Source organism: Dipodomys ordii, unplaced genomic scaffold (assembly GCF_000151885.1).
Source record: "Dipodomys ordii isolate 6190 unplaced genomic scaffold, Dord_2.0 Scaffold31, whole genome shotgun sequence".
In the NCBI taxonomy this organism is placed as follows: Eukaryota; Metazoa; Chordata; class Mammalia; order Rodentia; family Heteromyidae; genus Dipodomys; species Dipodomys ordii.
Window position 1 is genome coordinate 9,179,184 of NW_012267247.1, and position 11,081 is coordinate 9,190,264.

General features: G+C 48.7%; 1 protein-coding gene across 1 annotated transcript in view; it reads left to right on the plus strand.

The window, feature by feature from the left end:
- Positions 1-11,081, plus strand: part of Mprip (myosin phosphatase Rho interacting protein) — a 202,192-nt gene that overhangs the window by 142,194 nt on the left and 48,917 nt on the right. Inside the window, exons 8-10 of the mRNA XM_013016338.1 lie at positions 1,787-1,871; positions 6,251-6,467; positions 7,403-7,559. Coding sequence (XP_012871792.1) covers positions 1,787-1,871; positions 6,251-6,467; positions 7,403-7,559 — 459 coding nt within the window. The remainder of the gene's footprint in view (positions 1-1,786; positions 1,872-6,250; positions 6,468-7,402; positions 7,560-11,081) is intronic.

The following is an 11,081-nucleotide window of genomic DNA, read 5'->3' on the forward strand; positions in this document are numbered from 1 at the left end:
AAAAAAAAAAAACAAAACAAAACTTTGTCCTGTATGGTTCGCTGGCATTGCCAGTGGCTGGCACCTGCAAGACTTAGGGGTCCTGGGTGCCCTAAGGTGTATAATCCCTACCATACTCTTCCACACACCTGGGGTCCTCAGGGAGAAAGGTGATCTTGATGTAGAAAGTCTGGGAAAATTGTAGGGACAGCCCCCTAGAGACCTAGGTCCTCTGAGTGCCTAGTGGAAATGTCAGCCACTACAACTAGAAGGGCAGCCCACCAGCATTGTGAGCTCCATAGGAACAGCTCCAGGAGCCCAGGCCCTCTCCCATTGACCTCTGTCCCAACCAGCCTGGGACAGAGGAATGAGCCAGGGGAAGGTTTCAACATCCTGGGAAGCACAGTTGTCTGCTGGCTTTGCAGATTCACTTGTACCCTCCTTTCTTGCTTTGGGACACACAGAAAAAGGACTGAAAGACGTGTAGCTCTGATAATGCAAGCCTTTGCCTATACTCAGAAAGTTGAGCATTACTGGTCATGGGCTGAACTGGGCTGAGGGTAGCTCTCTGCTTAGTCACTGGGATTCCCTGCACTGAGACTGGTTCCCCAGCTACCGGCTTGTCAACACTTCCTAAGGCAGTCCAGAAAGCCACCTACTGTCCTACCATCTCACCTTTCCACAGCACCCTCAAATTAAAGAAACTGTAAGAGGCCTTTTCTTACCCCAGGGGTGCTGCTGGATTGTGTTGGCACAGCTACTGCTATAATCCCAGGCCTGAGTCCAACATAGTCGGATGCTCCAGGATGGTCTACTAGACCTGTGTCTCCTGTGGTTCTTTCCTCACTGGAGGGAATGCTGGCTGCCCTGGCCACTCAGCCAAGGCTGGAGGTGGGCCTCAGAGGCAGACCCTTTATATCCCCTACTCTTCAACAGTTCAGTCCCTTTGTCCTTGTGAAAATCTGACTAGGAGAAATAGTGTTTATGTCATGGCTTGATCTAGCTCCTAGTTTCAGAAATGAGGGGACAGCATTCTTAAGGAGCTGAAAGTACCTGAAGCTATAGTTAGACTGTGGTAGAGCCAGATCTAAAGTGCTGGCCTGTTGGACCTGCAATTCCTCAATTCCTCCATTCCCAAGAGGAATTGCTGGTCCAGAGTAACCCTTCCAGCATGTAGGCCCTAATGTGTATGGAGATTGAATGGGAGACATGTTTCTCGCTTTTTCCTTTGTAAGAGAAGGTCTAGGAGGTCAACTGCTCACTTCTGAGGTGACCATGAAGAACTTTGCTAGCATGATTCCTGGTTTTCTTCTCATGGCCAGGATCTATCTGCTTTGGTATCCCTAACTGGCTTCCAGTTGCTACCTATTTGTGTGCTCCCTGAATCCACTCTGGGCAGTCAGTTTTAGAATCAAGTCTAAGCCCTGGGAATAAGAGTAGCTATGGGAAAGAGATATGTACTCATTCCCCCAAAACTTGTAGTCAAACATGCCTCTTTGCAAGCATGGAGCCTATATTGTGTCCTAAGGCCCTGCTGGCAGTGGCAGTAGCAATATCACTGTCTGGCCTGGCTTTGGCATATACTATGCCTCTCCTGTCCTACGCTGTGGCACTGCTTGGCCCAACTGTGGCACCTCTCATCTGGGGTTATGTCCTGTACTGCTCAGTGCCTACAGGATTAGCTGTTGGATGGGTATCTCCAGTCAGGAAGCATAGGGCCTAGGGTCTGGACTACCCCAGCCAAGGGCAGGATCATGTTCCTGAGAGCTAGAGGGTTACCTGATAATGTCTCCTCCCTTTTTCCCAGGTGGTTAGAGATGCTTATGGTCTATCCCAGGACCAACAAACAGAACCAGAAGAAGAAACGGAAAGTGGAGCCACCCACCCCGCAGGTAGGCCAGGTGTCATTTTTCTCCAATGGGGCTGAAAACTGGGGGGGTAGTGAACCTTTAGGTTAAAGAGTGAGGAAGGGGTCTGGCTAGCATTGAGGTGGTCATACCTGCATACTCCCTTCCTCCTGCCCATACTCTTGAAGACCACAGTCCACATCATCCTCTCTGAGTACTACTGTGCATGGTAGCCATTGATGTGCCCTGGAGCTTTTAGGGTTGGGGGGCAGGCAGCAGACAGCAGAGCATGTATCCTCTCCCTTGGCTTCTGGGGAACATGCAGGGAAGGGCAGGGGTTCAGGGTAGGAAGGGCTTTTCCTTTCCATCATTGTCATAACTCCTCTAGTTGGTCCACTTAAACTCAACTTGGCCCCAACTCAAATGATGGAGCTGATGGCCCACTTTTAGAATAGGACCATGGATTTGGCCATAGAGCCAACATCAGCCATTCAACAGGGAGAAGGACTCTCACAGGGCCCAAGGCAGTTGGAGAGGCAGGTTTAACCCTGCTGTTTACTTAGCCCTAATGCCATTGAAGTAGAGGAAAATGCTGTTCCATTGAGGTGCTGCCAGGGCAGGAGTTCCCACCCACTGTGCAGCTGCACAGGTGGTATACACAGGTCTATTGGCCAAGTGCATCCCTGCCTTTGTCAGGCCCTGTCTTTTGCAGAGACTATACAACAGCTGATTTTTTTTGAGGCTCTGTCTTGTCTTGTACATGTGGCACAGCTCTTCTCCTGGGGGTCTTACCTTCTGTTGTGGTGTCTACTATCCCACACTTCAAAGTAGACTCTCCCTTTCCATTGGATGCCTGTTGCATTTTCATGGCATTGAAATAAAGAAGTCTTCTCTGACACCCCTTCAGAGAGGGATTTGAAAACCCTTTGTGAACAGCTCTGATGAGCAGTGCAGGCTTCATTATGGCACCCTAATGAAGCAGCACATCTGTCCAGCCACTTTGGACTGAGCACAGAAAACCCAAGTACCTTTGTTTGGTTTATATGCCCTGACAGCCCTTACATGCTGAGGAATGGAAGCACCTCTATAAAGGCTTAGACCTGGTTCTGTGACCATATCCACCCAGTCAGGTGTCTCACCCATCTGTTGAAAAGAATAGCATCTTTGCTCAAGGACAGGGACCCCTAGTCATTCCCTGGAAGACAGTGGGTGCCTTAATGTGTAAAAGCAAGATTAAGCAGGTACCCAAAGGAGAGAAAAAGTTCCCTACAGTCTTAGGTATTTATCAGACCCTGGTTTTCTGGGATGAGGATGGGGAGAGATCTGAATTAAGCCAGCTCTTCCCAGGTTATACACCTTACCTGGGAGGAGGTAAGAGTCAGTAGAGACTTAATGTTGGGAAATGTGATTCCAAAGCTCCAGGTGTCATACTACATCTCATGCCAAGAGAAGAAGGCATTCCTGTGCCACAGGTGCACTCACCCTGTGGGGGATGAGGCTAGACTGCAGGAGCCCTTAACCCTCCTCTGGGTTATCTTCTCTGGGAACTTCAGCCAACCTTCAGTTTAACTTAACTTCTTCCCTCTTCTAAGGGAATTGATATATCAAGGGCTGGAGTGTGTGTGTGTGTGTGTGTGTTTGTGTGTGTGTATGTGTTTATATTTGTATTTGGAGAGCTGAGGGAACTGATTTATCAAGGACTGGATTTTTAATTTTTTTTTTTTGGTGTGGAGTGGGGGTGGGTGGGAACTAATTTATCAAGGACTGGATTTGTGTATGTGCACATGTGTGTCTATGCACAGCCCCAGTCCTAGGGCATCGAATTCAGGGCCTAAGTGCTGTCCTTGAGCTTTTTGTTCAAGGCTAGCACTCTACCACTTGAGCCACAGCACCTCTTCTGGCTTTATGGTGGTTAATTGGAGGTAAGAGTCACATGGACTTTCCTGCCCAGGCTAGCTTTGACCTGTGATCCTCAGATCTCAGTCTCCTGAGTAGTTAGGATTACAGGTGATTATAGGCATGAACCACTGGTGCCCAGTTATCAATGACTATTTTATGGTTGCTCCCTCCCTTGCAGGAAGATTCCAGCCCTGCACCAAGCCCAACATAGCTGTGCCCGGCTTCTTGCCACTTGGACTTAGAACAGCAGGACCTAGGGTGTGGGGAGGGAAAAGAGGCATAGCAGAGGGGCCTCTGGAATGACTTCCACTGAGAGGAAGGGTCACTGGTGGGGTAGCTGAGGAAATTGACTGGAGGGCCAGGACTCAACCTTGGGGCTAAATATCCATAGGCCTTTTGTTGTTGTTGTTGTCATTGGTTGTGGTGCTTGAACTCAGGGTCTGGGTGCTGTCCCTGAGCCTCTCAGGGACTAGTACTCTACCACTTGAGCTACAGTGCCACTTCTAGTTTTTGAGTGGTAAATTGGAGATAAGAGTCTCATGGGGGCGGGGGGGAGGCTGGGAGGCTGGGAAGGTGGCTCAGCGGTAGAATGCTAGCCTTGCATGCATGAGGCTCTGGGTTCAATTCCTCAGCACCACATAAACAGAAAAGGCTGGAAGGCACTGTGGCTCAAGTGGTACAGTGCTAGCCTAGAGCTGAAGAATTCAGGGACAATGCTAACGCCTAGAGTTCAAGCCCCATGACTGACCAAAATAAAGAGTCTCACAGGAACTTTTCTGCTGGGCTGGCTTTGAACCATGATCCTCAGATCTCAGCCTCCTGAGTAGCTAGGATTACAGGCATAAGCACTGGCACCCACCTTCCATAAGTCTTTGAAGGTATAAGAAAACTGTTAGGGGCTGGGAAGGTGGCTCAGTGGTAGAGCACTTGCCTTGCATGCATGAGGCCCTGGGTTCGATTCCCCAGCACCACATAAGCACAAAGAAAAAAGCCGGAAGTGGTGCTGTGGCTCAAGTGGTAGAGCGCTAGCCTTGAGCTGAAGAGCTGAGGGACAGTGCCCAGGCCCAGAGTTCAAGCCCCATGACCGGACCCCCCCCCCAAAAAAAGAAAACTGTTAACCATCTTCTGAGAAGAATCCTAGAAGTTGGTTACTCTACATCCTATGTCTTCACCCCTGTGTCTGCCCCACAAATACTTCTCCCCAGTACACACCACTTCTGTGCTTTGGGAAAAATAGGAATTGGTCCAATTCCCATCTTTGCTACCAGTATTGATCAGCACCCATGCATGTGTTTGCGCGCATACACACACACACACACACACACCACACACACACAGATTTGAGCAGGACATTGAATGTCTCAGTTCATTGCTGCTATGACAAAGTGTCATAGATTGAGGTGCTAAACAAACACAGGTATTTATTCCTTGTGATTGTAGAGATTGGGAACTCCAAGGTCAAGGCACCAACAAATTTGGTGTCTGGTGAAGGCCCACTTCTTGATCCTCCCATGCTGGAAGGGATGAGCAACTCTCTGAGGCTTCTTATTGATGAGGACACTGATCTTGTTGATGAGGATTTTACTCTCAACCACATCCCAGAGACCCTATCTGCAAATGCCATCATTACGTTTTTAGTATTTGCAGTATGGATTCAGGCCACAGTGTCTATCTGGTTTCAGTTTGCATAGTATCCAAGTGTCCTATTTAAGCTGCAGCGGCAACGGCTGATCCTTCTCCTCCTCCAACAACAACAACTACTACTACTATTTATTCTTCCTTCTTTCTTTTCTTTCTTCTTTTTTTTTGCTGGGCCTAGGCACTGTCACTGAACTTCTTTTGCTTAAGGCTAGTACTCTACTTGAGCAACACCACCACTTCTAGCATTTTCTGAGTAGTTTATTGGAGATAAAAGTCTTGTGGCCTTTCCTGCCCAGACTGGCTTTGAACCGTATTCCTTAGATCTTAGCCTCCTGAGTAGCTAGGATTACAGGCATAAGCCAACGGTACCCATTTAACCTAATTCTTAGGTCCAAAAGCAGAATTAATGAAGCCACAAGGACTGGCTAGGTATGAATGCTATGGAAACTCATTTTCTACGTTGATAATAAGGATTTCAGATGGCAATGTGTCCTACTCAGAAGTGTGTTCTCTTCACCTTGTCATGTCTCCCTGATTTGTATCTAAAGTGCTTGGAAGTTGGGCAGTGATGGATTCTGAGCCAATTCCTGTGGGCTTGCCATTGACTACTAGGCTGCTGTTGTAGGTGCTATCTGGCTATATGATGGGAGAGCTTGCATGTTGTTTGGTGACAGACTTCTGGCAGAAACTTGGAACCTTTTTCTCCATGTATTTGTCAGGATAGCTTGGGGTCTCCTGGACTAGCTATTTCAGAGAACAGAGGTTACTGTGGTAACAGACAAGAGTTTCTCCTCTGTGTGGGGCTTCCCAGGCTCCTGAAGCTGGATAGCCAGGACTTATGAGCCAGCTCAGACTGGGTACCCTTGACACCACTGTCTCCACAGGAGCCAGGGCCTGCCAAGGTAGCTGTCACAAGCAGCAGCAGTAGCAGTATCCCAAGTGCTGAGAAAGTCCCCACCACCAAATCCACCCTGTGGCAGGAAGAAATGAGGGCTAAGGACCAGCCCGAAGGAAGCAGCCTGAGCCCAACTCAAAGTCCTAGCCAGAGCCAGTCTCCTACTGCTAGCTCCCTGCGGGAATCAGGGCTAGACAACAAAGAAGGTAAGCTACAGCTGGCTGGTCTGTGTGTGCACCTGTCCTGATGGCTTGTCTTGCAGTGCTGAAGTGGGCCTCCATTCTAGCCCACAAAAATCCTGGACTTTTTTGTGCATTAGCTGTGGACAGCACCTGGTTTGGCATGGACTGGGGTTCTTAGACTGGCTTAGCCTTGGCCCTTCTAGCTCTTAAACCCCATCTGTAAAGGAGGAAGATAGCACCTGAAGGCTGTTCTGTCAGCCCCAGGAAGTATCAGGAGAATCAAAACCACTGTGCTTCAAGAACCATGCATGAGGAGGCCCTACTCATGCACCATGTATTCATGTTGTTAATGGTGTTAGCCCTGGGTGTACACTGTGTGTATTACCTCGGGTCTTGCCTCTTTTCACTGTCCATCCTGCCCAGCACCTGACTAACATGAGTGCTGAGGAGGAAGCACCTCTCCACTTGGCATGCTGGAACTACTTGAGCAGAGCAGGTTTCCTCTGCTGCCTTTTCTTCAGTGTACATACCTGCCCTCATCTACCATCCCTTTCTCTCAAGTGTATCAAGACCTTTGCCTCTCTCCACTCTCCACCCCCAGCTCCTGCTTACTCCCCTCCCCCCCCCCAACCTACAAGAGTTGGAAAGGCTGCTTAGCTGTTGGTTTTCTCCTTGGGTTTTGGTAAGAAGCAACTGGTAGATGTCTTCCCTTCTGGACTTGGTGTGGAGTCCTGCTCTCCCAACTGAGCCCCACACAAGACAAGATAGGCCTCCCCATCTGTCTAGGAGAGAAGGAGGAGGAGGGGGAAAAGTATGGGTAGAATGTTTATTCCACCCCACAGTTCTTTCCTGACAACTGTGCCGAGTGATCCTGTTTGATCTTATATGGGTTTTTGGAAAGTCGATAGAGCAGAGTTGTCTGCTGTCTAAGCGAGCCTCCTCTCCACCTTCTTTTCTAGAGGACAGTGCCATGAATGGTGACCGTGTGGACTGTGGCCGCAAGGTGCGGGTGGAGAGCGGCTACTTCTCCCTGGAGAAGGCCAAGCAGGACCTGAAGGCAGAGGAGCAGCTGCCCTTGCCGCTCTCCCCGCCCAGCCCCAGCACCCCCAACAGCAGGTATGGTTGCCCTGAGTCGCCCTTCCAGGAGCTCGGCCGTTCCCTTCACTCCCCAGGTCCTCAAGCCCCCAGCCGAATGGTCTACAGCATCTCCCTCAGCAGCCTGGGTGAGGCCAGCCGGCCCCCTATCCATGAGGACTCCAGCAGCGCTAGGGGGCGGGAAACAGAAAGACTGGGGAGCACCTTTGCCTTTAAAGCCAGCAGGCAGTATGCCGCCCTGGCCGACGTCCCTAAGGCCATCAGGATCAGCCACCGAGAAGCCTTCCAGGTGGAGAGAAGGCGGCTGGAGCGTAGGACTCGGGCCCGGAGCCCTGGCAGGGAAGAGGTGGCCCGTCTGTTTGGCAACGAACGGAGGTAAGAAGGAGACTAAAGGATGGAATTCACGTGCAACACTACATGCACATGGGCATGCACACACACATTCATGTGTACACATTCATACACATGCTCCCTCACCTCCCCTAGGGAGCAGTCTTCCTGTTCAGATGTGGGGTACCTTTTTCTCTGCGTTCTGGACTATAGCCTCATAGGATATTTGCTGTACTTAGTTCCTCTTAGAACCTCAAGTACCCAAGAGAGAAGAGTGTTCCATCTACCTGGACTCTAGAAGGCTGGCCTTGTTCTTCCTGGTCCACTTCTGTTGTCTAAGGTGACCCAATGCACAGGAAGATAGGCCAGCACAAGTTCCTCTCTTGAATATATAAGAGGCAGCCTGTGAAGTTCCCAAGTACCTCATGGCATCATTTTTGCCCTCTAGGCTTGGTTGAAATGAGGAGGCAGAGCAGAGTTGTAGCTTCCTGGGGAGAGACAGGATCTGGACAGCCAAATAAAGGGTTAAGATGCAAAACTCCCTGAGAAGAGGAGGCTTCTGCCTGCCTTCCTTGCTTTCCTGACCCAGCCTTCTTAAGAACTGGGGAAGGATTCTGCCTGAGACCACAAAACAATGTGCAGGCCCAGCAATGTTGCAGGACAAATTCATTTATTTAGGATTCATTTATTTATTTATATTTTTTCCTGTGAGAAAACTCATAGATGTTTTTTATTTTGTTTTTTGTCGATTGTGGGGCTTGAACTCTGGGTCTGAGTGCTGTCTCTGAGCTCTTCAGCTCAAGGTGAGCGCTCTACCACTTGAGCCACAGCACTACTTCTGGTTTTCTGGCGGTTAATTGGAGATAAGAGTCTCATGGACTTTCCTGCCCAGGCTGACTTTGAACCATGATCCTCAGATCTCAGCCTACTGAGTAGCTAGGATTATAGGCTTGAGCCACTGGCACCCAGCCTAAAACTCATAGTTTTTACTAGATTTCCAAAGTTTACTTTCCATGAATGCTACTCAGTAAGGTGCCCCACTCTTCCTAGAGAGAGGTAGGGCTACTTACTAGTGGCTCAGCAAGGTACCTGTTGTTGCCACCTCCAGTTTGTGGATGGTAAAGCTGACTCTTCACCATCTGCAATCATCCTCCGAGGCTACAGTCCAGGGATCCAGAGGAAAAGGTGACTCACACTCTGAAAGGTAACCTTGTGGTAATATCTAATGAAACTTTAGTTCCAAGGCCCTATTCTCATAAATGACCCAGAACCAGGGACAGAGCTCCCATTCTTTTTTTTTTTTTTTTGGTCCGGTCGTGGGGCCTGAACTCTGGGCCTGGGCGCTGTCCCTCAACTCTTCAGCTCAAGGCTAGCGCTCTACCACCTGAGCCACAGTGCCACTTCCAGCTTTTTTTCTTTTTGCTTATGTGGTGCTGAGGAATCGAACCCAGGGCCTCAGGCATGCAAGGCAAGCGCTCTACCACTGAGCCACCTTCCCAGTCCATAATCTAGTATTTTCTAAGTGACCAATATATAATGTTACAAAACCATGTCTGTGAAAGGAGGCATTCAAAAAACAGAATAGCTGGGTGCTGGTGGCTTATGCTTGTAATCTAGCTACTCAGAAGACTGAAATCTGAGGATTGCAGTTCAAAGCCAGCCCAGGCAGGAAAGTCCATGAGACTCTGATCTCTAACTATTAGAAAACTGGAAGTAGCACTGTGGCTCACATGATAGAGCACTAGCCTTGAGCTGAAGATCTGAGGGACAGCACCCAGGCCCAGAGTTCAAGCCCCACAAATGACTGGGGGGGGGGGAGAATAAGCCATGAATTTCAATTATAACAGCACAGAGAATTCCTTCATTTCAGTTAACCTAGAGACATGAACACTTATCAAAGAAGACCAGCCACAGTTACCTGAAAAGGCCATTGAAATTCTTTCATTTCCAACTCTGTGTCTATTTGAGACCACTTTGTTTACTTATAGTTCATGGAACAAACTGCAGAGAGAGATAATTATTTTTACTTTAAAAATTAAGTGGGTTGGGCTGGGAAGGTGGCTCAGTGGTAGAGCGCTTGCCTTGCATGCCTGAGGCCCTGGGTTCGATTCCTCAGCACCACATAAGCAAAAAGAAAAAAAGCTGGAAGTGGCACTGTGGCTCAGGTGGTAGAGCGCTAGCCTTGAGCTGAAGAGCTGAGGGATAGTGCCCAGGCCCAGAGTTCAAACCCCACAACCGGACCAAAAAAAAAAAAATCTAAGTGGGTTTATTTTTATTCTTTGTTTGTGCATACATATGCATGCATATACCAAGTACTGGAACTGGGCTCTCACAACCCTCACCTGGCTTTTTTGCTCACAGCTAGCACTCTGTCAATTGAGCCACATCTCCAGTCTGATATTCTGCTGGTTAATAAGAGATGTAAACTCAGACTTTTGTTTGGCTGGCTTCATATCTCAGCCCTCCAGGTCTTAGCTTCTGAGTAGGTATCATATATAACGTGTGAGCCCACTAACGCTAGGCTGTTGGGGGTTTTTTTTCTTCTTCTTTTTGTTGTTGTTTTTTGTCAGTCCTGGGACTTGAACTCAGAGCCTGGGCACTGTCCCTGATATTCATTTTGCCCAAAGCTAGCTCTCTTACCACTTGAGTCAAAGTGCTACTTCCAACTTTTTCTGAGTAGTTTGTTGGAGATAATCATAGACTTTCTTGCCCAGATTGGCTTTGAACTGTGATCCTCAGCATCCTGAGTAGCTAGGATTACAGGTGTGAACCACTGGCACCTTGCTGCACTTAGCTGTTTTTATTCTTAAGTGAATGAACAAGCATGCTTAGATTTTTGTCACTTTAATTGGGAAATATCATTCATAGATAAAATTCACATATATAAAAATCTTAGGGGCCCTTAGTTTTTTAAGTGTGTGAAGGAGCTCTGCCAACACATTTAGGGACCACTAGCATGGAATATCTTTGGCTGAATGCAGGGGAAAACAGTAGGGTGGGTGTTCTAGAGAAGGGGCCTGCAGGTAGTCAAAGTCTAGTCCCATAAAGAGTGTATATAGGGCCGGGCGCTGGTGGCTCACGCCTGTAATCCTAGCTACTCAGGAGGCTGAGATCTGAGGATCGCGGTTCAAAGCCAGCCTGGGCAGGAGAGACCGTGAGACTCTTATCTCCAATAAACCACCAGAAAACAGGAAGTGGCGCTGTAGCTCAAGT